This window comes from Calypte anna, chromosome 3 (genome assembly GCF_003957555.1).
Source record: "Calypte anna isolate BGI_N300 chromosome 3, bCalAnn1_v1.p, whole genome shotgun sequence".
In the NCBI taxonomy this organism is placed as follows: domain Eukaryota; kingdom Metazoa; phylum Chordata; class Aves; order Apodiformes; family Trochilidae; genus Calypte; species Calypte anna.
Window position 1 is genome coordinate 14,274,884 of NC_044246.1, and position 27,086 is coordinate 14,301,969.

At 46.0% G+C, this 27,086-nt stretch overlaps 1 protein-coding gene across 1 annotated transcript in view; it reads right to left on the reverse strand.

The window, feature by feature from the left end:
• The window catches only part of MDGA1 (MAM domain containing glycosylphosphatidylinositol anchor 1), a 140,271-nt gene that overhangs the window by 68,315 nt on the left and 44,870 nt on the right, over positions 1-27,086 (reverse strand). The window contains exons 2-8 of the mRNA XM_008495574.2: positions 23,815-23,954; positions 21,002-21,176; positions 16,529-16,725; positions 13,716-13,848; positions 8,145-8,414; positions 7,425-7,754; positions 4,293-4,586 (exon numbers count right to left, since the gene is read on the reverse strand). Of these exons, the coding sequence (XP_008493796.1) occupies positions 4,293-4,586; positions 7,425-7,754; positions 8,145-8,414; positions 13,716-13,848; positions 16,529-16,725; positions 21,002-21,176; positions 23,815-23,954 (1,539 nt within the window). The remainder of the gene's footprint in view (positions 1-4,292; positions 4,587-7,424; positions 7,755-8,144; positions 8,415-13,715; positions 13,849-16,528; positions 16,726-21,001; positions 21,177-23,814; positions 23,955-27,086) is intronic.

Here is a 27,086-nt window from a genome sequence, read left to right on the forward strand (position 1 = left end):
GTGAACTAATTAATGTTAATTAACTCATTAACTCAATAGAGGACATAGGGGTGGTCTGCTACCAGGCTTTGGTGGTTATCCAAAGAGAGAGATCACATTCACATGATCACACGGGGGCCAAGACACCGGGTACTGTGAGGGAGGACAAACATCCCTGCAAAAATACAGGAGTAGATCTAGCAAGGATCCACTGTTATGAGGAAGACAGGGTTGATCTGGACTTTGCACTGTCCAGTAGTTTATGACATGCTGATCAGTACTGACAAAGCATCAGAGCTGACACAGCATCCATCAAACAGGAGAATGTACTAGGTCTGCAATTTACACCACACTGTTCTATAAGGTTCTAACAGAACAAACATAACATTCACCAAATATCACAGTCATCTCAAGGGCCAGTTCTAGCAACACCTAGAGTTTAGAGCTACTACTTTGTAATTCACACAAATGCTATTTTGACCAAGCTTTTAGGACATGTGGCTTATGCATTTTTTGCAAATTTTTATTATGTAGTAGCTAAATCTGTATCTACATAGCATCCTCTTCACTGATCCACTTTATATGTTCTTGCTTTCCTCCTTTCATACATAGTGGCTAAAATGACACTTTGTATTCTAAAACACAGACTGCTGCACATTTTTAAGCCCAGTGTGTGTTTGATAGCCTTATGCTATCTCACCTACACATGGTGACCCAGCCCTGATTTTAAACCCACATCTGCAGAGGATTCATTTTTTCTGCTGGATTTTTTCTTGAGCAAGTAAAAAAACTGAGAAGGCCTGAAAAAAAAGCCTTGAACGTTGCATTAGCAGTAGCATTGATATTATTAACAACAGCACTGCTCTCCTGTTACTGGTTTTATTTCAAGATTTCAAAGTGCTGTGTTTATTATGCCCCACAAACCCTTGAAGAGATGGGTCAGTCTCATTTGTGTTTTGAAGACATGGGAAAAGATAACAAGAAATTGTCACTCAAAGTGTTAGCCAGATTCCCTGGAGTTCTGACGAGCCCAGTCTCTTGCTCTAACCAGTGTACAACATTTATTCATCCTAACCACAGAGCTATGGGGCTGCAAGGACTTTCATGAACTTAATAATCTTATGCAGCTCTACAATTCAGTCCAAGAAGAGAGCAGACCACCGAGCCTGTCGGAGAGCTAATGAAAGACAATTACAGCTCATATGATAAAAGGAGAGCAATGTTTTCTGCTGCAAAATACAAAATATATTAAAAAATCCAAATTTCAGTTTTTTTTTTTCCATACCGCTGCCTTGTTCTTTTTGTCTTTTTGCTCTGTTTCCACTACTGCAGAGAAGTTGCTAAAGCCTATTTCTGGACTAGTTTGTTACAATACAGCACTATAAGCATAAGGGTGAGGGGAGAAAAAGAAAATAAAAGAGAAACACAGAGAGAGGTTTTGACATCTAATCAGATCTGCTGTATTGATTCTGCAACTTTAGCTTTTGAGCAAATCTGAGAAACCACCACATTATCACCCAGAATTCGTTCTTTCCTTGAGGAAGCTGGTTCAAAAGGAGCTCACACTGACACGTGAACAGGCAGGCACACACACCCGTGCTGATGCACACCCCATCCATGTGGCTCCCTGAGGGGACACGCAGGCTCAGGAGGCAAGGGGAACACTCATCACAGAGGCTGCAAGGGCCAGACAATCCCCATTCCCAACAAGATGAGAACTCCAAAGCAAGCCACCAGATTTATGAGCCACCCAGGCTGGAGAGCAACCTTCCAATTTACCACCACAGCCCCCACACACCTTCCAGCTGCCACGAGGGATAAAAAAAGGAATAGGAGACTGTGTTGTTTGATGGGTTGTTCTTTGCACAGGGGGAAAGAGAGGTGCCCTATAAATGGGACGAGGGTAATTCTTGCCCTACTTTCTTGATTCAGAGTTTGTTTTTCATGGTGATGGAAGGCACAAATTGACAGCTCTGAAACCAGAGCTGCCTGCTCAGATCCAGGACAGGCAGTGCCATTGTAGGCTCCCTCTACGGATCCCAAGGGGAAGGCAGCAGCTCAGTCCAGCAAACACTAAGCTACACATCCAGCTCCAACTGGAGGGTAAACAGAATAGATGAAGAAATAGAGAGGGCAGTTTGGGTGGGTTGCTGAATGGACTATGCCACCATTACTTGGGTGAGATAACAATAAAGCTTTGTTTGGCCTGGTGAAGAGCTATAAGAAGGGTATATTGAGTTATTTTTCACACAGAAGTTCATCACATCTTTGCCTTCTTGGGTGTCACATCAAGGGCTTTGCCCCATAACAGCTTCTGGTTTCTAGCTACCATCTTTCTTGAATAGGGAGTTATGGCCTCCTCTGCCAGCCCAAGATTCAGGGCTGTGATTCCCCTCCTGACTACCCAGGAAGCTTAATTTCATCCTAGGCTAAGCACTGCTGTTCTGTCAGCAGGGGCAATGAGGGTCAGTGGAGACCACAGATCTTATAAACATCAACACCAGGGCTGGAGACACCAACAGATCTGTGAGTTCTTTACTCAAGAGTGAGATTTTACATGAAGGAGGACTACAGGAAAGGTGGGAAGGCATTTTTCACTGGCGAAGGTAGTGATAGAACAAGGGGTAATGGTTTTAAACTGAAAGAGGGTAGATTTGGGTTAAATATTAGGAAAAAATTATTCACCATAGGATTAGTAAAATACTGGAATAGATTGTCCAGGGATGTTGTTGATGCCCCCTCCCTGGAGGTGTTTAAGGCCAGGATGACTTGTGCAGCCTGTTCTAGTCCCACGCAGGGGGGTTGGATCTTGATGATCTTTAAGGTCCCTTCCAACCCTAGCCATTCTATGATTCTATGATTTTGTTGCATCTCTCATCAGTTCTGGGCTGACTGAGAGTCCCTGCCATACTCCATACACCTGACTTATCCTATTTTCCAAAAAAGCTTAAACCAACTCACACATTTCCAACCTGCTTAAGGGAAGCTTCTCCACACATAATTACCTGTACGGAAATCTGCACACATTTCTCTGTCCCCATCCTGTAATATAGTTCCTGCCATGCTCTTGAATTGACAGAAATAATTTTAAAAAGGGATCTCTGAATACTCAAAGTGCCTGCAGAATTTGGCATCCCTCTGTTACTGCTGTGCTCCCAACAGCTCACATCTGTCAGCACTGTCTGGTTGGCTTCATCCAGGTTATTCACTCTGGTCTCACTTCTCTTCTTCCTGGGAAACGAGCCCAGAAGGAGTGTGGCAGCGTGTCTAATGAGTGCTGCTCTGCTCTGCATGGAGCCTCCTCAGCCATGGCCCAGAGGCAGCGTGCCCTGGTGCAAATTATCCAGTTCCCTACATCCCCTACATTCCCTACCCATCCCACACCTGCCTGACCTGCTCTGCTCAGAGGACTCTGCAGGAGTTCAGCAATTGCTCCATCCTGATGGGATGAGGTCTTTAAGGAGGTTTACGGGCCCAGCTCCTTCCAGACAGAGGCATTTTGCCCAGCTGCCTTTCTCCTGTGTGATTCAAAGTCTTAAAGGACAGAGACCAGCCTCCCACTTGTCAAAATACATCTCAACAGCATGAGAGCTGAGCCAGCACTCATTCCTCTGGAGGGAGAAACCACTGCAAGGAAAGGATGGAGACAGTCACCCAATGCAGGCACCAGCAGCATCCACCCCTCCCTCCACATTCATCTGTGTGCACAGGTATTACCTTGAAGTAGGGCTGGGAGCACCATCCTTGGCTAAAATGACTCAATTCAGCACAAGCTAAGACTCAGTTTTCTGTATGGAAACCACTTGGTTTCCGTATGTCCATGCAATCCATGTCAGTCTTAGCTTTCCAGGCAAAATGATGCAGGCATGTTGAGAAAAGACAGCTGGGGTGACTAAGCTGAAGAAAAGGTTGTGGGGTGGAAATGGCCTGACAGCCATTTGCTACTTTTTGAGTGCTCGACCTGACAATCTTAATGTAATGTACCTGAAGCTATCTACACATACATAACACACACAAACATTCACCTGGTAAAGCAGGGAAATGGAAAGTGTTGTGTACACAGACAACACCTCTCCCTTCCACTCACCACACACTGGCCATACAATATTCTGCCCTTAGCACTATGTAGCCAAGCTGACTAAATACAAACTGTGCAAAGGGCCCCAGATGAAAGAGATGCCTCTGCTCTGCCCAGTAAGAAAGTTCAACTCTACTTGAGACTGGAACTGAGTGTGTCAGCCCTGCTTAGCCCACAGGCTTTTGTGGACACGGGTGTTCAAACAGGCACTCCAGTACTGTACAGTTATACTCACACTGCACGTTGAGCTGCACCAGGGCTTCCCGGGGTCTGATGTTAAAGCCATTGTACCTGGCTGTCTGACACTTATAGGTTCCACTCATTTCTCGGCTCACGCTCTCCAGGCGCAGCTTCCCATCATACGTCTCCATCGTCATTGTCCCTGAAGGCATTGGGGTTTCCTTATCTACCCGGGACCAGATGATGGGTGGTTTGGGCTTCCCTCGAACTTCACATTGAAGCTCAGCCCTGGAGCCCTCCCGGACAGTGATTGTGGACTGGCCCTTAGGGACACTGATGGTTGGTGGCACTAAAAGAAAGAAAAGAAGCAAATAATTTTACACTGAGTTTCCAGCAAGCAAGGAACATTCTCAAGATGCTGGTATTTGAGATACCAACAGCCCTAAACTCCAAAGGTTTCCATTTGACAACCCTATAGGCACACACCACTGCCCATTTAAGTTATCCTACAGGGTCTGAAGGGGCAAGGGACTGAGGAAGAACTCAGCTTCTCCAACTATGTATCCCAATGCCAATGGCAAGTGCCAGAAGAACTGGCACATTCCCCCAGCTCCAATCCTTCTGGTTGCAAAATACTGTTCTGCAGCAGGGCTAGCACCAAGGAATGCAAAGGCAAAAGTCTCTTTCACTCATTTTTCAGTTTTTGGTCAGTGACTTTCCTAAGTCTGGCCAAGAAACAAAAGTTGTATCTGTTGATGCATCTAGTCCCCTTATCCAGGTCAGATCAAACCAAGACTTATAGGATTAGTGCTTGGAGATGACATCTCCAGCCTTATAAGATGTCCAGAATTCCTGCCTGTTCCTAAAGCACACCAAGGAGCCAGCTCTGTTAAGAGTCTTTGCTTACTTTGCCTTGCAGTTCACAGGACCCTGGTTATTGCTGGTTCACTTGAGTGAGAGATGGGTCCCAGCAAAGATCACTTCTGGCATTCCTTCCAGGCTGGGAAGAACTCATTCAGCAGAACCCCTGCTGAGCCAGGGCTGGAGCTGGTGGCATGCTAATACCAAAAAAATATCAACACTGACAAACTGACAAACAAAGCTCAAAAGAAACCCAATGACTACATCTAAAGGGTGCATACATGTCAGTGGAAGAGGCTTGCTCCCCAACACTATCAAGAACCTAGAAAGGGGATGTTTATGCTAAACCACATGTAATATTGACATTTTATTTGTATTAGGCTTCAGAGTTAACAGTTCAACTGAAGTAAATATGGCCATGGTAATTTTTTTAAAGCTCCTTTTTCAGCCCTTCCTGCTGACAGAGGTGACACTAGAATTGAGACTTCCATCACTACAAGGGCCACATGCTTCATTTTCCATTTAAATGGAAGTTTAGAACTACAGATGCTGCAACAAGCTGGTCTGACCACTATTAGCTCAATTCAGCTTCAGCAAAGGAGAGTGTTCTTCAGGAACTGCTCCAGCAAAGGAGAGTGTGCTATAGGTATTGCACATGTTACAGCCCACAGCTGCTTTATGAGCAAATTTAGGATGGCTCCAGCCCAATCTCCCACTGTGCTGACCTTCTTATGCAACAGGGAGGCCACATTTTCAATTTGCAGGTCTCCTGTGGGCTGGGGAATCTCATCACACCCTGTCCTGCACAGTGCAAAGGGATGACAGCACTCTCAGTGCCTGAGACTGTTGGCAGCCGCTCACCTGGCGAGAGACAATTTTCTCCATGGGGAAAAGCTATAAATTGCATTTGAAGACTTTTTTTTTTTTAATTACAGCTACCTTCTCAGAGCCTCTCAGTGGAAGCCGACACCTTGGTGAGTTCAGGCCTTGCTCAGTGAGGAAACGTGGAGCCACCACTTCCACTCTCCTGCTCTGATCCCGTGCTTTGGGGACAACCTGCTGGGTTTTTATGTGGGATCACATGCTGGAGGTGGCTCCTTGCCACTCATGGGGATGCTACAAGCTGGGCAACCTTGGCTGCTGCATGGGGAGCTGCTCTGGTAGGGATGGCTGGCGTGGACCAACATCTGCACCACCAGACACCATCCAGCCTTTTGGTAGAATCATCCAGTGTCTCCTAAACCTTCATTGCCTCCTACCCTTGCAGTCTTAAACACAACTGCACTCTGCCATCTAGTGATTTTGGGCAAAAAAAGACTGCTTCTGGAGGAGCAGCCACACAAGTTCAGGAGAGCCAAAGCATGAAAAAGCAGTCACAGCACCTTCTACTGGGGAGCTGAAGTGAGCAACGTCCTGAATCAAAACAGACTAACTTGGCCAATGGATCCAGAACAACTAGGGACTGAGAAGAAGCTTTCCATGATGGTCCAGGACAAAATTTGTTGGCAGCTGGCTCCCCTCAGGAGTCCTCATCAGATTACTAGCCCAGTGCTTTCTCCTGTACCTTTAGGGTCCTGGAAAGGCAGCATGATGACATGAATGTAATGGAGAGCAGACCTGGACCTATTATTTCCCCAGAAGCAAAAAGGTAGCTCTGAGACCCTGAATTTCAGTCCCCAAGGTGATTGACAAACACAGATAAGTCCTGTCTTCACCAAGCCACGGGGTGAAGTTTTGACCCCGGTTTTCAAAGAGGGAGACATTTATAACACTTGGGCTCCTACAGAGAGTGCCATTGCAATCTGTCTTGGGCAATCCAATAAAGATTAAAGCTCTTCACAGAATTTGCTATGACAGATGATACCAATCTCCTGTCCACAGCTCTGAAAAAAGGAAAATTCCTTATAAAGAATACCAAAGGGAGGAAAGGGCAGCTTGTTTTCTCTTTCACTCCCTTCTAAGCAAAGCTACGTTTGAAATGGTATTTACCATCCCTCTTCCTTCCTTCACAATTTGGAGGCTTTTCTGAACAATCACACTCTACACCCATCTCTGTAGCTTTGACTGGACTGCACTGTGGACTTTTCATAGGGAGAAAACATAAATGAAGATCTGCTTGGCATGTAACACATCTGGCAAATGAGCTGTAACTGTCACCTGTTTCCAGTCTCAGCCAAATGCTTGTCTGACAATGTAAGACTTTTGCCCACTGGGATTCAAGACGGTCATTTGTGGTCCTTCAAAAAAGCCAGAGGTATGGAAGCAGAGGGCAACTAGTGATGCAAACCACTCCTCTGAGCTCTCCAGCTGCCTTAGAGAGACTCACCTGTCTCCGAGGAGATGTTCACCTCCACACTGAGGTCAGGAATGGGTGCTCCTTGGAAGGTAGCCACACAGAGGTAGGTGCCATAGTCACTGAATCTCAGGTCAATGATCTCCAAGCTGCAGGTCACAGGTGGGAACTCAGGGTCATTCCGGGTGATGAGCAACCGGTCTGAGAATCTGGCTGGTTTCCCATTCTTGTACCAGGAATAGACAACCTTCTCCTGGGGAACAGCATCTACATGGCATGAGAGTTTCAAGTCCTGTCCTAACTGGATGGTCTCACTCTCTTTGATCACATCAGGGGTGATTTGGAATGTGGCATTCTTCATGGCTGGGATGAACAGAAGTGCAAAACCAGTTAGAGACAGCAAAGCGTCTTGCATGGTACAGGATAACAGCTCTTTGCTCCTCATGAAGGCAATGTCTCCGTGCAAAATCTGTCTGAAGCCCTCCCTACATTCCCACAAAATATCCCCAGGGATTTGCATCTGGTGGTCTGTGATCATTTTCCAATCCAGAATAGTGCTACAGCCTGGAATGAGTCTGCAAGCAGTTCTACATAGCTGTTGGTCTGGGGAGCAGAGAACCTTGCACGGGGACTTCTCCAGAATACTAACTGCTGCTAAGTACCCCACTCACCCCTAGCTGTACAAGAACAGACAGGAGAAATGCAAATCTAGCTCCTTCACCCTGAAAAGCCATGAGAAAAAAAGGAACTTACACCGCACCAGCAGGTTCACTGTCTTCTTTGCTGGGTTCCCCACATTGTTGATGGCTGTGCAATTGTAATAGCCAGAGTCCTCCACACGGATCCTCCAGATGGTGAGGTTGCCTCCTTGCACAAGGCTATTGGGAGGCATTGGTCCAGGAGAGTGAGACCAAACCAGCTCTGGCAGTGGGTCACCACCCATCAGAGAGCACTGCATAGTGATGTTGTCACCAGGGTTGGCCACCAGTGTCTCATTGACAGACAGCTTCAGAGCAGGCGGGGCTGGAAGAGTATAAAGAGGGACACTTCTGAGCTTTAAAAAGACCCATTTGCTTACCTGTGCACAGCTTCATCCTCTCTAGGATTGGAAGAAGGACAGTTTGAGTAGGGAGAGATGGAGGCGTTCATCAGCTCACTACAAATACAAAGTGTTTGTGAACCTAAAGCACAATCATCACCATTCTTTGAGCTATAGTACTCTGCTGTGTTATGGTTGGGAAACACTGCAGTCAGGACCTCACACCAGCTCAGAACAGAGGCCATGCCTATAACACTCCACCACAAGTGCATAGCATTGGAGCATAAGATAGGTATGATATTTAGCAGTGCTCAGTGCATGTTCTCCAGGGCTTAGGGCTCAGGTCAGAAAAAAAACTTGAAGAATCTCCTTTGCACAGGTAGGAGAGGCCACCAGACAAAATTTAACAGTGGAAAACCCAAGGCTAAAGGCTTCTTGCCTCCTGATACAAACAACTGCAGCAAGGCAGGAGGGCAGTGGAAAGCCACTGTGATTCTGCATTACTTATCCACACTGCTTGCAGCCCACCCCCCTGCAGACACCACAGTGCCTTCTGTTAACTCCCCTGACTCTAGGCAGCTTCTGCAGAAGCAGCACTGGAGAAAAGGTTCAGCTGATAGCTCCTGCTAGAGCACCAGTATCTCCCTTGCTGCAATGCTATTATAGAAATCACAGTTAGTCTGGTTATGCCTTGGCCAGAAACAGCAAGACTTGAGCCCTGAGAAAGGAAAAAAAAAGAAAAAGGCAGGAGAACAAGAGATTCATTGTCACATGGCACAGGAAACTGCAGCCATGGATTGAGCTTGGTATCTCAGGATCTGATCCAAAGCACACTGGGAAGCTCACTGGGCTGTCAGTGTTTGCTGGATGGTTCTCACAGTCCCAAGGGAAGGTCAAGAAGATCAACAGGTTCATGCCCAGTCACAGCCTGCTCCTCCTTCCTTGACCATGAGAACAACACCCTGATGGAGAGATGAAGGAGAAAGGACAGGCTCAGAGGAGACTGCTTGAACAGTTTTTCTGATCAGTTGGGATTAAACCACTACTCCCATCAGAGCTGCCATCCCAAGAAAAAGTTTGGGGAACGGTCTACCATTAAAAAAGGACCTCAGCTATCCCATGAGAGGCCTGTCCATCTCTCACACCCAACCAGACATCTTAGTGAGGCAAATCATTTGCCCTGTAGCTCAGAGCCTGACACAGAGGACCAGGACCTGCCTGTACCACAGCAGATCATGAACAGTAGCTCTGCACCCACTTTTAACCCCAATCACCTCCACAGGTTTCAAATACACCTTTCTATAGACCTGGGAGCTATATATCAGGTCACAGGGATTGTCCTTCATGCACAACTGAACAAATGAGTGATTCAGAAGGTCTAGATGACCTCTATTTTTAGTAGCCCAGTACCTGGTTTTGGTTTATTTTCTTTCTGCACCCTTCTCACTACATCCCCCTCTAGGAACTGATCCAAAAAACCTTTCCTTGGTATTTTCTATTTCATCCCATGAAAAGCCCTTTAAAGGCCTTGTCAGCACCATCACTGACTCCATCCAGGCAGAGCTGAGAAAGTAGCAGTCCCAGTACAAAGGCAGGGAGTATGTTTTAAGTAAGAGCAACAATAATGCAAAACAAGACATTGTTCCATATTCATGAAGCCTGACTTAACAGCATCATTATTTCTGCCTCTTCTCTCCCTGGACCCTGCGTTAATGAGCTGTGCTGGGTTTGTGTTGGATCTCTGAATTACAGCCCATACAAACAAGGTGAGGAGGGCTGCTCCTGCCTCAGCACCAGCACCATAATTCAGCAGCACAACTCCTGCCATGCTGGGATATTGCTTTGGTGCATTGAATCAAATGTCTACTCCCTGGCCAGGGCATATGCTATTTGTGCCAGAGGTGGCCAGCTGTGCCTAAGGAAGAAGGTTGCCAGCAGTTGGAGTCCTTGGATTTCAGGAGGTCACACTGACAGGGCTCTTTGCTGGAGTCTTGGAAACAGTATGCAAGGGTTAATGGGCACTAATCAGAAAAGGAAGGATTTGTACATCTCCTCCAAGCTCCAGATGTTTTCACAAGACACTACCAGGCCCAGGAATGCAATAGCTCAAAAAACTATGGTCAGGCAGGACACAGTCCTGTCACCAACAGGCTGCCAGCTGAGTGTAGCTGACACCAAAATGCTGTTCCTGCACTCTGAAGCTGAACTGGTCTCAGGCCCACGAGACATGGTGACAGATGCAGCACCTTGCCTGGAAATCTCCATCCATCCCCATGAAAGCCAGAGAAAGGCTGAGACCAGCCAACACCCAGAGAGAAGATGTCAAGAGTTGGGGAGCATAAACCAGAAGTCCCGCAGACCCTGGTTACGATTTAGAGCTCTTACATGACAGGGAGGCTGGAAACAGATGATCTTTAGGGTCCCTTCCAACCCAATCTTCTATGATTCTATGTGCACATATCCAATTGACATCCATTTTTCCCATCTCTGAGAAAGGCAATGTGGAAATAAAAGTGCTATGCTGGTGCAAGCACTACCTCAGGACGGGTTGTTTGTGTGTGCAGAGGGGAGGCAGGGACACTGCAAAGCTGCCACCTGCACAGCTCCAGGCAATGATGTACCCCAAAATGGAACCTTGGCTGTGGCAGACTACACTGGCTCCCCTACTCCCACTTCTGTCAGCAGACAGAGGTTAAGAGTCTGCAGACATTGTTATGCAGGAGATGAATCTCATTTATTTGTAACCTGTGGCAATTCCTTTTGTTCTTGGCTCAGAAAACCTTCTGGCAGAGTCTGCCGAGCAGCAAGGGGACCACTAAAAACAAAGAGTCGCTTTCAATTCCCTTTGAAGTCCAATTTGCTGCAGTAAAACTTCAGGAGAATTAACCAGCTGGGCTGATTAATTTTGTAGAAATCGAGGAAGGGGAAAACATCATCTTGACCCTGCTGGAGCAAGTACTGACAGCCTGGCACTGAGCTGGTGCTGTGGCTCTGTGGACCCCATCTGCTGCTCTAGAGCCACACAGCAGCAGCAGCAGGACAGAGGGGCAGGGGAAAAGTCCTTCCCATGAAGGTTGAAGACTGAGACCCCATCACTGGCTGCAAAGGCCACACTGCTGACACTGGGCAGAAGGATGTCCTTGGACTTGATGATCTCTGAAGTCCCTTCCAACCCAGCCAATTCTATGATTCTTGCTGTAGACTACAATCTGCCTAAAGGCCACTGCCAGAGGAGCCAAAGTGAACCAACTAAGGAACAACAAATCATAGAATCATATAATCATAGAATTGGCTGGGTTGGAAGGGACCTCAGAGATCATCGAGTCCAACCCTGAACTGGGAAGAGAAGATTCCCTTGGTCTGACATGATTTGACCCACCAATTCCCCTCAAACTCTAGTAGTTGGGTCTACAAATATTCAAGAAATCAATTTCCATGCACCTTGGTGCTCCTTGGGCCCTCCTCAGCTGCAAAGCTGAAGACATCCTGAGCAAAGCTGCTCAGGATTCTGGGCACAGCCAAGGCTACAGAGGTTGCTAAAGCATAAGCACAAGAGGTAAAGAAAAGACCTAGGCAAAAAAAGAAAGAATTAAGGATTTTTCTTTAAATATTTTCTCATCTATGCACAATACTAGCTACAAGGCAACTAAGCCAGATAACAGGAGTATATTTAATATGAAATATTACTGAACACAACCCCTGCTCATGGCACAATTCCTGCTTAATTTTCACCTCCAGCTTTTAATACAATTTTCTAGGAACATATTTTCCATGGCCCCTTTGAGCTTGTGGTGTCAGGCTCCTCTGTAAGCTATTTATGAATATGCATCTACAGCTAAACAAACAACAAGAAAACCCCAACTATATGTGCTATATAGACCAGGTTCAGAGCTGAGAGAGTACCTAAGGAGCTGGTGTAAATTCAGCTGTATCACTGCTTTCTTATATGGCTACAACCCTGAAAATACATTTTCCCTATTCACACAATAAAAAGGTCAGGCTGAAATTAAGGGTAGTTTCCCTATGCTTGGGCCGGCAGGGGAGAGTGAACATGGAAAGAAACTTGATTTTCTAACTATTCAAAGTTAAAGACATAACAGGGAAGAAAAGCTGTACAAAATCCCTTTCTTCATCATAAGCACAAGGTAAGTTTTGAAAGGCAATATTCCAGCATTTGCAACAGCCTGATATAAACCCAGGCAGTGGTGTGAGTTGCTCGAGACATGTTCAGAGATCTTACTAAACAGAAAATATTTTTCTGATATCAGCTACAGCTCATTTAAACTTATTACTTTTGTTCTTTCTACATAAAATGGTGCAACTCTTACTCAGCACCTTGGGCTCAAGTCAGATCAATAAAGATAGTTTAGGCATCATAAACAATACCACATCAACAGTTAGCAACATCAAAAGAGTTGTTTCCACTGCACACAGATGACACAGGGATACAAACTTCTTCCTGTTGCAACAGAGAGGTGAACAATTCAAACAACTACAAGGACTTTCTTGCTGATCATGGAATACCCCAGGGCTGGGAGCGATTTCCTGGTACTTACTTACTATCTGAAACTATTCAATACATATGGGAGCTTCGTGGATGAGGGGTTTTGGTGGGTGTGGTTTAGTTTGTTGGGTTTGTGCTGGTTTTTTTTTTTTAATGGGCAGGTTGCAATCTGCTCTTTGCAAGATACTCAGTCACCAGTCAGTTATTACAGGTCAAGCATGAGGCATCAGACTGTTTCTGTTCTCTGCTGGAGGCACACTCAAGCACTGCCAGTGTGAACATTGGTGTAAAATTTATCTGTTGGGAAGGCACCACAGATATTTGCTTTCCACGAATATCATCACCAGCAGAGCCCGTTAGCTGGGAGGTGCTGAGAGAGTAGCCTGGTAAACCAGGCCAGAGTTACTCACAAATTAATTATTTGTAGGAACTCCTGCAACATCTACTCTACTCTAGACCTTATCAAATCTATTTTTAAAGTCACTTAGAATTATAAATAAATAAAACCGTGCCTGGATTAAAAACTGCATAGTGCCTCAACACCTACACAGTTTGTTTTAATCCTCTCACAGCAGGCCTGGCCACGGCACTGGCTGTATGCAGAGCTACAAGAAATTAGAGCATCCCTGGCCACAAAACTTCTGCAAGGATGACTTGTAATCCCAGCAGCCATGTATGTGAATGGGAGGTGCTGCAGGTCCTGGACAGGGGGCTGTGTTACCCTCTTGGAGGGATGGTGGCTGTCGGGAGTCTGCAGAGACCCCTTTGTGTCCCCTCCTACCTGTTGTGTTTGTGAGCTGGAAGGTGATGGATTTGTCAGGGATGCTGCAGACATTGCGGACTGACACCTGGCAGGTGTAGCTGGCGTAATCCTGGGGCCGCAGGTTCTTCAGCTTCAGAACTTTAGTTTCACCCTGAAAGTTGGTAAAAAAGGGGGCGGGGGTAAAGAAGACACAGGTGTACAAAGCACAGCTCATCATTGCAAGTTCATATCCTGGGCCAAAGTCTGAGGACTGCCAGCAGCTCCAAAGGTGACTCAAAATGTTTGCAGTGGTAGCTTCACCTACAGGACGTCTCACCCAGCAACTGGCTGACATTTAACCTGAAAGCACTGCCAAGCAGGTCTAGGCATAATTCCTCAACAACTGCTTTCAGAATCACCATGTGGAGAAAAAACCTTAAACTTCCCAGAATAGAGCCTAAGATTACACACTGAGATGTTGGAAGGATGTCACTGGGGTCTCAACAGTGCAAAACAAAACAAAACCAGCATATTCAGGCATTAATGCCATTATGCTTTAAAAATCTGCAGTACAGGGGGGGAAAAATAATTCAGAAAAATATTCAAAGAACCCCCCGAAACTTTTTAATTTCTCTTATGCTGGTGTATATCCAGAGTGGCTGCATGACTTTGATAGCTTTTTCTCATACTACAGTAACAAACAAACAAGCAAAATCACTCCCTTGCACTCCATTAGTTACTGACATAGAAAGAGAATCAAGACATTAAATTAACAACAGACGCATTCTGTAGATTTTTGTTTATGGAATGTGGGAAGCTCTGAGATGCATCCTTTGGTTTGCACACCCTGCAACTCATATTTCTTCCCATGACAGCTTGTTGCTGTTGTTCTTGTGTTTGTCAAGATCTCTTTTGGGGAAACCATTCCGTAATTGCCCTCAAATGTGAGAAGGTGTCAGAACGACAAATCCTCTTGAGGACAACCTCAAGGGAGTGGACTATGGGCTCAGGCATGCTAATATGCAAAGAACAAGGATGTGAACTGAGTAAATTAGAAAGATAAATACCTAGGAGAACAATAATCCTATGAAAGTCCTGTCCCCCGAGATCTGTTGCTATGCCACACAAATGATGGCATTTACAATGTGCATGTCAACTATGTACTTACAGCCCTATTTATTGATTAGCAAATGTTGGGTAAATGTGTAAACCTTCAGTGTAAATAAGTTTATAAAAGCTTAAACAGTAATGTCTTCACCTCCTTTTTAATGTAAAAGCCTACCTAAACCTGCCACTGACACCAGTTCATCTCTAAGACAACATTACAAACCCCTGCAAAGGGTGCTGGTACACCTGAGCTCCAGCATGATTGTCCCCTCCCAACAGCACTGCTGAGTGATTTTTGTTAACTTCCAACTCTTACCAAAATGAACTCACAGGTTTATGCTGATGCTCAGGAGAAGGAAATAAGGGCATGGCTGTGTGAGCACAGCAGTCCTAACACCCTCTCTCAGAGCTGGGAAAGACCCATTATGGTGGGAACAATGCCTTCCAGGAGCTGCAAGGTGCTGGGTCACTTACACCTTAATGCTGCAACACAGTGAATTTCTGCCAGATGTCCTATTTAGCTGATGAACACATCTCAAGTCCTAAGACTCATTAAGCAATGACTCCTGTTAATTACACTGAGCTAAGTGAAAGCCTGAAGAGCTCATGGTAGCATCCTCTAAGGCCAGAGATGTCCTGATTGGAAGTTACATAGCCCTGGACCAGATGAAGCTCTCTTCAGGGCCAAACAGCAGTGCTGACCTACAGTGTTTCTGCAAATCTGCTGCTAACCCACAGCTCTTTTCTCTCCTCATCTTCCTGAATTTTCCATTTGGATGCCCATTTCCATGACCTACAGAGATGGGGTGTTTCAATAAAATATGAACTCAACTACATTAACTGAAAGGTTGCCTGGAGCCTCACTCAGAAACCAAACTGGGCCAGGAAGCACTCAGGGCCCAGTTTTCAGAGCATGAGGAGGCACGTGGGATGGAACGGGTGCCCTGGGGAACCCTCCCTTCCCACCCATCACTGTCTTGTGCTCCCAAATGGCCTTGCTGGAAGCACTGGGGCTGGTTAGCATCTAAAGGACATTGAGAGCCAGAGCTCATCTTAGGATAACACTTCCCAAGTACCTTGGCAAAAGCAAAATTCCCCTCCATCTGTCACTAATGTACTAATTGCTGTGAAAAAAGTGGGGTTCAGAGGGGCAAGTCCACCACAGGCAAACAGGAGAAGCAAAAAGTATGTGGATACTCTGTCACAGAATGACAGCCAGAAGGTGCTGGGCAACTAAGTTGCCTCTGTAACTTACACCCATTAGGAAAAGCTCTTTCAACATTTTCCTCAAGGACCCCACAGCAAGTCCCACCATTCACTCACACTGCTAAACAGGAAGCAATTCCCTTGATTTATGGAGTCTGGACACTCAATTAAGAAAAAAAGAATTAATAATGGGAGATAGAGGAGACCAAATCATGTGATTGTTTGCTTGGATTTTAGGCTCAACCATCCAACAGCCAAGTAACATCATTAGGGGAGCTATGACCTGCTGTCAGGGACAATGGCAAAAAGGGGAAGGAACATCTAGGCTGTTACACTTCCTCTGCTGCTCTGCTTCTCTTGTACCCTGAAAACCAGAATACAGAAGTAGGCTCTGTCAGCCCTCTGGGAGACAGTGCTCCTTGCAGTGGCCATCACCCTCTCCCCAGCATCACAATCCACACAGGGAAAGAAATGCCATCCACTACAGAGTGTCCCACATCAACAAGACAATCAACACAAGCTGGTTTGAGCTTTTTCACCTGTGTATAGAGGGGTTCATAGATATCCACACCATTGTCCTGACTGTGGGAAAGTGTCTCAGCTCCCCGTTTCCAGATGAAGCGAGCAGGTGGGTTGGAGTTGACAGTGCAGCGGAGGAAGACAGTTTTCTCCTGGTAGAAGCTGCCACGTACATCACTGATGGTCTGGTGAACAGTGAGAATAGGTTCATCTAGATCTGGAAGGAAGGTAAGGAGGGCCGCAGCAGTTGTTAGTGAAGCTTGGTCTGCACACAGAACCTGCAAAGCACATGATGCTCCAGGCACCACAAAGGAGAGGAGGAGCTCCCACACATGTGGCTGATGGCAATGGAAGCCACAGCCTGTGGCTGATCTAAGGGAAGGTAACACAAACAATATCTAAAGGGAACAGACAGGAGAAGCCTATGTGCTTCCATTCACCCGACAACCTTCAGAGAATAGAAGCACCTCTGCTTTGCAGATCTCACGTGGTCCTTGAGCAAACTGCCTGCCACAAGCCTCTCAGACCAGCGGGCTGCTTCACTTTCTCGAATGTCACCCCACACTCCAAATCGTTGTTTTCTACTTCAGTGAGAAGTCAGAAGGATCACAGGAAATTCTGCTTTACCATAATTTCTTCTCCTCCCACTTTCCATTTCCAAGTCCCTCCTGAAATCATGGGGCTAAGCCCATGGCTGTGAGATACCCACACAAAGTCAAGGGATGAGTAGAAATCAGGACAAGATCAAGGGGCTCAGATGGAGAGTCACCTTCTAGACAGGAATAAGTCTTGTGGGGTGCCATGGGAACACAAAAAACTTTGAAAGGTATGTACAATTTCTCCTCTTCCTATTAAAAAAACCCCTCTGTGTGTTCTCTTCTTTTCAAGGTCTGTACTGACCCTCCTTCTTCAACAACTTGCTATAGTAACTACATCTCTATGACCCACCCTCTAAGCAGATCAGATTCTTTTGCATTTTCTCCCTTTACAGAAAATGCTCCTTCCAATTCTCTCACCAGACCTGCACCAGACACAGCTGTCTCAACTGGATCCATGGTTATTGGACACTTCACTTCCAAGGACACAAGCAGTAGCCCTGCAGGGAGCATACTTCCTCCATGCACCCAGGGCACACTGCTCCCCATAGGCTGCCCTCCTGCTAAAAGGGGATCATTCCCTTGGGCTTTCACACCAGATGTCAATGCTTGAACACCAAGGCAGCATGGGGAAAAACCTCAGCAGGGGTGGATCTTTCTCCTCACAGAATTATTTTGAAACTGATTGAGTTAAATAAAAAGATCTAATTTGACAAGATGGGATCAGGTGGTCCCCTAAAACTGAAATCTGCCCCTGTGCCACTCAGTATCCCATTGTGCTGCCAGCCCTGCCTTCTGCATATGTAGGCAGAGAGGGAGAGGAAACATGCTCACCAGCCTCTTGCTCTCTAGTGCTACCTGATTTTCTTATTTTTATATTATATATTTGTACGTTTGAAAAGCTGACTCCCAGAAAGGAAGAGAGAACCAGGAAAGATTTTCTGCTAACATGTCACAACAACACAATGACACATTTCTCTGCTGAATCAAAAATGTCAACTTGTGGATTTGCATATTTTAATGAGCTGTATGCTTGGTAGACAGCAGTTGTAATGGGACCTGAGATTTGTCAGCTTGACCACATTATAGCTCAGAGATAGGAGTAGAGCCATTCACAGAACCACTAAAAGGCACACAAAAGGGAAAAAAATAAAATGTGAAGAAAAATATGCACAGCTTGAGAAAAAATTGCTCTCACCATACAGTGCCGCTCCATTTAGCCATAGGATGACTGAGCTTTACACCAAATTCTCTTGGACCAGGACCTTGGGCACAGCTCTCCTTCTTCCTCCTCCTTTGTTTTAACCCTGCTTTATTTTACCACACTTTACATGACTAACCCTGTAGCTACCATACTCCTGAGGCTCCATTTCTCAGTAGGATGCATGGCAAAACACTTACCTTACTGATCAAAAAAAGTACTCACCACTAAGGTCTCCTGGCTCCCAGCTACACCCCTCACAGCAAACAATATCTTCCTTTCGATTCCTAAATCCTTCCTCCAATCTTTTCAGCCTTTTTTGTAGCAGACAGCTCTAAGAGTAGCCCTCATGAGAGAAGCTAAAATAAGACCTACAATGATATATATATGTCCTTGATATACAAGTAACACCACTGATGTCAGTGAGCTGCACAAATGATAAATTTGGCCCCAGGCTGCTCATAGAGATGACCACATGGGATGTTTCATGCACAATATAAGCTTGTAAGCATCCATTCTTTCTTTCTTTACTTTCCCTCTCTCCCACATGGAAACAGCATGGAAGCTCTGAACAGCAGATCCCTGTCTGCCAGTATCCAACCAGTACTTTGAATCCTCTTATGATGCCCACTTGGGACAAAACAGGAACTTGCTACACAGGTAAGTGCTTCCAGTTTAATATCCTCTTGGCACCAGCAGTGCTCCCCTCACAGCCTTCCTGTCTAATACTAAAAGGATGTCAGGACTAGCATTAGCTGTCAAGGACACCAAGGCTCACATGAGGGTGATTACTTACCTCCAACTACAAACTGGGATGTGGGGAAAGAAGGTGTTTGTTTTCAAGGTCTGGTTCATTCAGCTAAAGGTTGCCTGGGTAAGTGTTCAACAAAACCCGTGGCTTTTCCTATGTGTTCCCTTGTAACTACTGAAAATACTAGCAGAAAATAGACTCTCCTCCCCAAAACCAAGTGAGCAGAACAGAGGTGCATTACCAAGTCCATCTGCAGAGTAGATGTTAGTATGAGAAAGCCCTTGGCTACCCCATTAGCCCCACAGTTCTACAGGTCAGAGCTGCATGAGGGACCACGGGATACTACATCACTCTAGCTCCAGTCTGCACCCCAGAAGTAAAGGGAATGCCCTGAGCACACAAAAAGTTTCATGCCACAGTCCTGTTCCTAGAGACAAAGGTCTTGGCAAGGTGTCATACTAAGGCTTAAGAAAAGCAAGTTCCCTTTGTAATGAAGAACTATCATATTCATCCATCACATGCAGGAAAGGAAACAGATGAAGAAGCCAAGCAGAGTTGGGTGGGTGTCAGGGGTCCTCCAAGGCTACATGGTGTCCATTAAGAAATGCTCATCCTATGCAAAGTGTTGATGATGCAATCTATATTCCTAGCCTGTAGTATGGTACTCACACTACACTACCCCCTGTTCAGGGCAGGGCAAGAATGGGAGAGAGACTGGAGCACCCCAAGCCATTTAATAAAACTGTAAATCGTGAGTCCACCAAAGGATTTTCAAGTCCATAGGATAATTTGTGAGGGTCACAACACATAAACTGAGGGCAGCAGATTGACAGAATAGAGTAGCTCTCATGACAGGACTGGACAGGGGGGCTAAGAGCAGGCAGCTCTTAGTTAGGCAGCAGTTGCTGACAGCAAAGTTATGCCCAGGCTCCAGATATGGGGGAAGTATGGAGGTTGCTCCACTGACAGATAACCACAGTGCATCTCAGCACAGAAGGACTGTGGGAATAAGGAGGATTTTATAATACATCTTTTTAGCATCACCTCTTGGCTAGCTAGGCCACCTAAGAAGATATGCATGAGAAAAGGGGTTTGGTGTTGTTACTTGCGATGGAGGAAGACAGAGTAGTGGATGGCAAAGGACAATGAGAAGAACAGCAATCTACAATGAGAAGAACAGCAATCTACAATGAGAAGAACAGCAATCTACCCCAAGACAGCAAATCTCCAACTTGCCTAAACCTTAAATCCTTGATTTCCTTCCATAAAGGAGTTACTGGGTAAGTTTCATTTCCCTGTCTTTTGGCCCTAACAGACCAAGAATGAACATCATTAAGCCAGCATGAGAAACTTTCAAAACTTGGGGCCCAAGGTGGAGAACCACTAACAGCATGTCCAGGACACAAGAAAGACAGGCATCCTAACCAGACAGAGAAAATCTGAGTCACTGCTGAAACTGAGGGGTCCTCACAGCTTCACTCACATTCACTGAGGTGCTGAGGTGCATCCCAAAGTCTCTGTTTCCACCATGCTGCAGAGGTAGCAATGCTGGGAGCAGGGCACTGGTTTCAGGAGTGCCTGAAGCATCCAAGGCACTACCAATTTTAAGAAGCATCAGTTTACTTCAAGCATTGCCAGCTTCAAAATGAACAAAAAGAAAGCAGGAGTCAGCTACATTGATACACCCCAGACAAGTACCAGGGACCCCAGGCAGTGACAGACATCACAGCACTTAGATAAGAATAACTCACAGGAACAGGTAGAGCTATCTTTTCTGTGGATGGATCTAATCCTCTAGGGGAAATGGCCCCTGGGGACATGGAACCAGTCCCTTTGCTCCTGAATGAGGTGCTTGTGGTCCTAGGACAATGCAGCTCCCTGCTGGCCCCGCAGAGACGTGTGGTAGAACTGTGGGAAAGTCTGGGCTGCCTGCTAAACGACTTACACTGCACATCTACTCGAATGGACTTGATGGCAGGGACCCCAACCCCATTTTCTGCTTTACAGTAATAGCGTCCCCCCTGCAGCCTTTGGATCTTCTCTATCCGAAGGGTCTCGTTAAGCACTGATGTCTCTTGGAATTTGTCCGACGCGCTGCCAGCTGTTTTGGTCCATCTCACCTGTATGAAAAGATGCAATCGATCAGTGACACAAACGAGAGATCCCAGGGGACAGCAGCACTCCTCTCTTTGCTCCTCTTTCCCCTCCTTCCAGGCAATTCTCAAGAACGGGCCCTAGAGCACTAATAGACCTCAGCAAAGTTGAACCATGGATCTCAGTATGTGTCTGTAGATGTGCTTCTGATTCTCATCCATTACCAATCCCCATGTCTGAGTGTCCAGGATAACTCCTCAGTTCACCCAGACCTGCACTGCATATTTACCACTCCTGCGCTGGTCCAGCAAACCCAGGAGCTTGCTCAGTTTTATATCACAGTCTGCATGCACAGCACAGGATTTTCCAGTGTTAAGCCTTGAGAGTCCATGCAGCTGGTAGGCCACAGAGCTACAGCAGACAGAAGCTCACAGCTACAGAGCTTTTACTGCAGTCAACACTCTTTCATCTTTCTCTGGACAGCAAGGATATTTCTGCTGTTTGCTTTTCCAAATAGGAGTGAGAAAACGCAGTTGCTGTCTGGCTCTTGCCCCCTTCCCACAGGGAACCCCTGTGTTAGTTTTATAAGTCATCCTGTCTCAAAACACAAGCTTTTACCTTTATTCTAAAGATACAGAAAAGAAAAAGTCCCTTCAGATTTCAACCTATCTTGCATTTTTTGTCCTTATGTCATATGTCTTAAGATTCTGGCTTTCAAGGGCAACAAAGCTGCATGGTATTTCATGGTGAAAGGTGGCAAGAGGACAGCACTCCTAAATGGTTATTTTTACATCTGGAATGAGGCACAGCCCTAGTAGTGGTATTTCAAGCTTCCCCTTTGTTTTTCTGCAGACCTGAAAACATAAAAGGGAAAGAGCTTTACTCAGCCCATTGGTTTCCTATACCCACAACCTCCCTTCTAAAGCTTGGTGACTGCCTGCCACCCACACTGATGCCCTTCTAGACTCTGGGACTGAGATCTAGCAAGATCAGCCAAGAGGAAGGAGACCTACTTTCATTCAACATTGGTCAAAGATAAGATGGACCAGATAAATTTACTCCTCCCACAAACTTTGCCTAAAGCTCACTCCCACCATCTGATTGATGCTCTGAAAAGAGCAAGAGTTTCTGTGTCCCACTCCCAAAGCACTAGGCTGAGCAGATTTTCAGAGCTAATGACCATGGATTTATTTAGCCTTTGTAGGCTTATTATGAAATTGTCTGAGGGCCCCAAGACTCTCAACATCTCCTGTTTGCAAGGACACTTCAGCCAGCTCTTTAATCTTTTCAATTTCAATCTCATTTAAGTATTTTGACCACATTTTCATGCCTTAATGACTGCCTTATAGAAGGGCAGAGAAAAAAAAAAAAAGATAAAACAAAGGTTAGGATAAGAGATTTGCTAGGGAAGAAATCCATTTGGGAGGGCAGGAAAGCAGAGATAGGACACATGCCTCATTTTACATGCAAGTTCCAGTCTCCCTGGTCCAGAGCGATTTGCTCTGGTGTTCCCTGTGCACATCTGGGCACTGACAAGCCACAGAGTTGCCCACCAGCGTCCTCTCTGCATCAGAATTTGCTTTAGCAATCTCTCTGGCTACTCAGGCTCAAATCCTCACACCCTGCCAGAACCTTCCCACACATTCAACATCCTAAAGCAGGGCCAGTCCTTTCACCTTCCTTGTTTCTGATGCACACAGCTACCATGTGTCCATCACTGTCACCAGCCTAAGCTGGTCGTTTTGCTGGCCTGACTTGAATAATTTCCTTTCTGTTGTTTCCAGGATATGCTTTGATGGATAAACCGTTTGTTCTGGGTTGATGTGGTGCGTTTCTGACAACCAGGAAGGGGTCTCCCAGGCGTGACTCATGTAAGTAACTTCTCAGTAGCTCTCCCTGCTTCAAAATGTATGGCCCTGCCTCAGGCCATCAGTGAACAAAACGATGTTTGCCTCTGCGATTAACATATTGAAGAAGGGGAAACACACAGTGACTAAATATGGGGCAGAGGAGAGGAGGAGGTAAGAGAAAACAAGACTTGGAGAGAACACCACCAGAAGAAAACATCAGCTGAGGTGAGCAATGTCAGAGCAGAGAGACTAAGGGTGGTGAGGAAGGAGAGGGAGGAAGGTGTCTGAGCAGAGATTTTTCTCTACATCCCGTGGTGAGATGACAGCCTGTCCCCTGCAACCCATGGAGGAGCATACTGGAACAGACTCTAAGGGACCACCGTGGAGCAGTGATTGTGGACCTGCTGCCCGCGAAGAATCCTGTTGAAGCAGTTGTGGAGCTGCAGCTTGTGGAAGATCACAGAGCAGATGTTGTGGACCTTCAGCTGTGGAGGGGACTGTTCCTGAAGTAGTCCCTGGCTCTGCTGGCAGCCCGAGCTGGAACGATTTGCTCTTGAGGAGCTGTGCCTGGCAGGAGGGACTCAGGCTGAAGAGGTTCATGAAGGACTTTCTCCTGTGGGAGGGACTCCACATTGGAGCAGGGAAAAACTGTGAGGAATCCTCCTCCTTGAAGAGGACAGAGTGGCAGAAAACAACCTATGACATCCAGACTGTAAACCCTACTGCACCCCCACTGCCCACAGTTGTCTTCTACATGCAAACTATAAAGAAGTGCCATGAGGAGCATGAATGACAGACAAGACCAAAGGATTACCTGTGGCCGGGGGTGTCCTGTGATCAGACACTGCAAGACCAATGTGTCCCCCTCCCGAATTGTGTAAACACGTTCACTGATGTTGTCTTCCTTCACCACGCATGCCTGCCCAGCGTGGATGATTTGGGCCTGAGCAGGAGCTGTGGAGAGGAAAAAGAGGTAAAGAAGGAAACAAGAAGCAGTCCAGTCCCTTACACCCACTGCCCAGGGTGGCTGCTCCCAGGCCAGGGTGGAAGAGCAACCTCTTCAGCCACAGAAGAGAAGAGCCAGAAAGCACTGGGTACGGGAAACAGGCCTCAGGAGATGTAGAACTGAGCAATACTCCCCATCTCCCAGATGGCTGGGTATCAACTGCTATTTTAAAACCTTTGGTCCTGTTGGGATGAGCAGCTCTAGACAATGAGAAGCAGAATATGAAGCTTTTTTGAGGGACCATCCTGCATGAGCTGAGGACCAAGAATTCCCTGCTCTCATCTCTTCCAGAGAAGAGTTTGTGCAAGCATTTAAAGCTTGACCTGGTCAAATCACAATTGCTTTACACCTGTCAAAACCAGGCCTTATTATTATGATTTACCTTGCAGGGAGCTGGGGTAACTACCAAGCAGACTCATAAAGGGTCTTGAAGCTCACAACTCTAGAGCAGGCATCACATGCACTGCAGGAAAAACAAGTCTTTCCCAAAATACACAGCCCCAAGCCAGAGGGAACAGCCTCAGTGAGATCAGGGAACTCATCATCTCCAGGGATCTCTCCAGCTAGAGCTCCAAGAGGAAACTAGTTACTGCCAGTCCCACCAGGAAAATTAATCAAGACCAATGCAGTGGAAAAATATGTAGATGAAAGTTCTCAGAACAAAGTTTAAAACTTGATGCCACCAGAAAGCAACTACGTCCCACTGCAGCACTGCAACCAGCAGCAGAGAGAGGCAAACCCTAGGAGAACAGGATTTTATAAAGCAAAAAACCCCAGCTCCATAGTCCTGTGCAAACAGGGAGCCCCTTGGCTCCCTACTCCATAAGCACTTGTGTGATCACTGAAGCAGCTGAGATGCATTGAAGGTGACTTGGCAGCCCAATGGGACACCTGTGCTTGTTTGAGGGGAAAGCTCCAGCTGCACTTCAAGACAGAGAAACCCACACATGTGTCTAAGAATCAGTGCCCCAGCTTCCCTGTCTTGCTACAACACTTCCAGGTGACTTGAGTCATGGCTGTAACTCCCATTCATGAAATACAATGCAAATGAACAAACCACCAAGATGATGATCAAAGGGTTTTAAGCAACGAGCCTTCTGAAACTAGCACAGATTTTGCACAATCTGTTAAAGCAAAACTAAGCACCTACTTTTTCCTCAGAGTTAGTTGAGCCTCTAAGACTGTTATTTGTTTCCTTCTTTTGGCATAACCAAAATGCTCTAATCCCAAGCACCTGGCCAAGGTAAATCCTCAGATTTATGCTGGCTTAAACCACCAGCAGCACAGAGCTGCAGCAGCTTGGGCTTGGGCAGTGGAGATCTGACTGTGAAATCATCCTGTATAAACCAGTGTCACCACAATGTACTGACCAAGCAACAGTGACACAAGAGTGGACACAGGGCTGGTGGGCAGCAAGCTGCTCCTGGTGCTGGGGCTCCACAGCCTGCCATGGCCACCCAGAACTATCACTGCATGCACAGTAAGCTAATCCCTCCTTTTGCAACCTTTCGGAATGGTGGCACTTTGATAAAATTATTAATACTGCCCAAACTGTTGACTAACAGAAGCATGTGTATTTGAATAATATGACACAAACACTGATTAATCCCTCAGCCTCTCCTGTCTTTCCCCTCTGCAGGGCTCCCAGGAATGTGCCTGCCATGGCTTGAGCATCATGGAATGCTGAGACCAACAGACAAAACTTCACTGATACAACTGAGCAGATGAGTGACCATCCCCTGCCTGGATGGCATCCAGGAGAAAGCAGAAACCAATATATGTGCTTACACATATGTTTGTATGCACATACACATACAGATAGGCAGAGATACATACATTCATTAATTAAATAGTGACTATTAAGGAAAAGACATCAAGAATGCTTGTCAAGCTGACAGTGGTAGAGGAGTAATTCAGAAGCCTATATAACCTTTGACAGTACACCCTATTCGGAATGACAATCCCTTGTGCTGTTTTCAGCCCCTCTGACCAGCCATCTGCAGTTCTGAAAATCTTTAATCCCTCATCCACTGCAGAGACCCAGTCTCTTCTGCTGAAAAATCCCTGCTCTATGATTAAAAGAGAGACCCTGCCTCTTTCCATCCTGTGCCAGTCTTCCCCAACCCTGACCCGTGCTGCCTCCATTTCAGTGGAGTTCTGGCACCCTGCAACAGCAGGGCCCTTGTAACCTTTCTTCAGTCTCTGGGCTTGATTTGCCAGCTGGTGGCTCTATTCTCCCTTTGTAAACATGACCTTACTGCAAAAACTAATTTCCAGACACCTCATGGAGAATCAGAATATTTATCTGCAGCTCCATCTCTCAGTTACAAATTTTCTTAAATTTCTCCCCACTTACATAATGTAAGTCTTTCAACTTACATTTTTTCCTCTTCACCCACCATTTCCATAATTTCACCTGTTTTTTGTAACCCTTTCCTACCACTTGCCTAGAGGCATTTCCACATGGGGAATTTCCACAGCAAAATCGGTAGGTACAGTGGCACAGGATTACAGGTTTTTTGCGCAACTATTCTGATGCCAAAATACCTGGTGGTATTTTGCTGGTGTCTGAGTTTGACAGATATATTATTTAAACTAATCCTTATTTGGCTCTACAAAACATTATATAGCAGTGGTGTACAGCAAATGACAAGCCTAGGGATAAGCCCTGTGTTATAATTTTGTACTCCTCTCCCAGATTTTCCCTGGATCCTTTAAGCTGTAATGATACTTACAAGCAATGGCCTGCACATCCAGCTTTGTTCATAGGTGGTTTAACTTGCATTACCATCACTAATACCTGTTAGCTATATATCTTGGAAAGGGACATCCCTTTAACTGAATTCCCACTATTTAAGATATAACATCTCCCTTGGAATCACAGCACCAACCTCCCAGGAGAACAGCCATCATTCTTCTATGTCTTAAAACCCAGATGAACCCAGATTTCTCAGACGTAAGCTCAGAAGGCTTGGAATTGCCTTGGAAAGAAAAGCCTCAGGTAGTTGGCATAGGAGCCTGAGAAACTCTGGCTTGGGTTACAATTTGACCTTAGTGGAGTGGTGGGGACTGAGCAACAA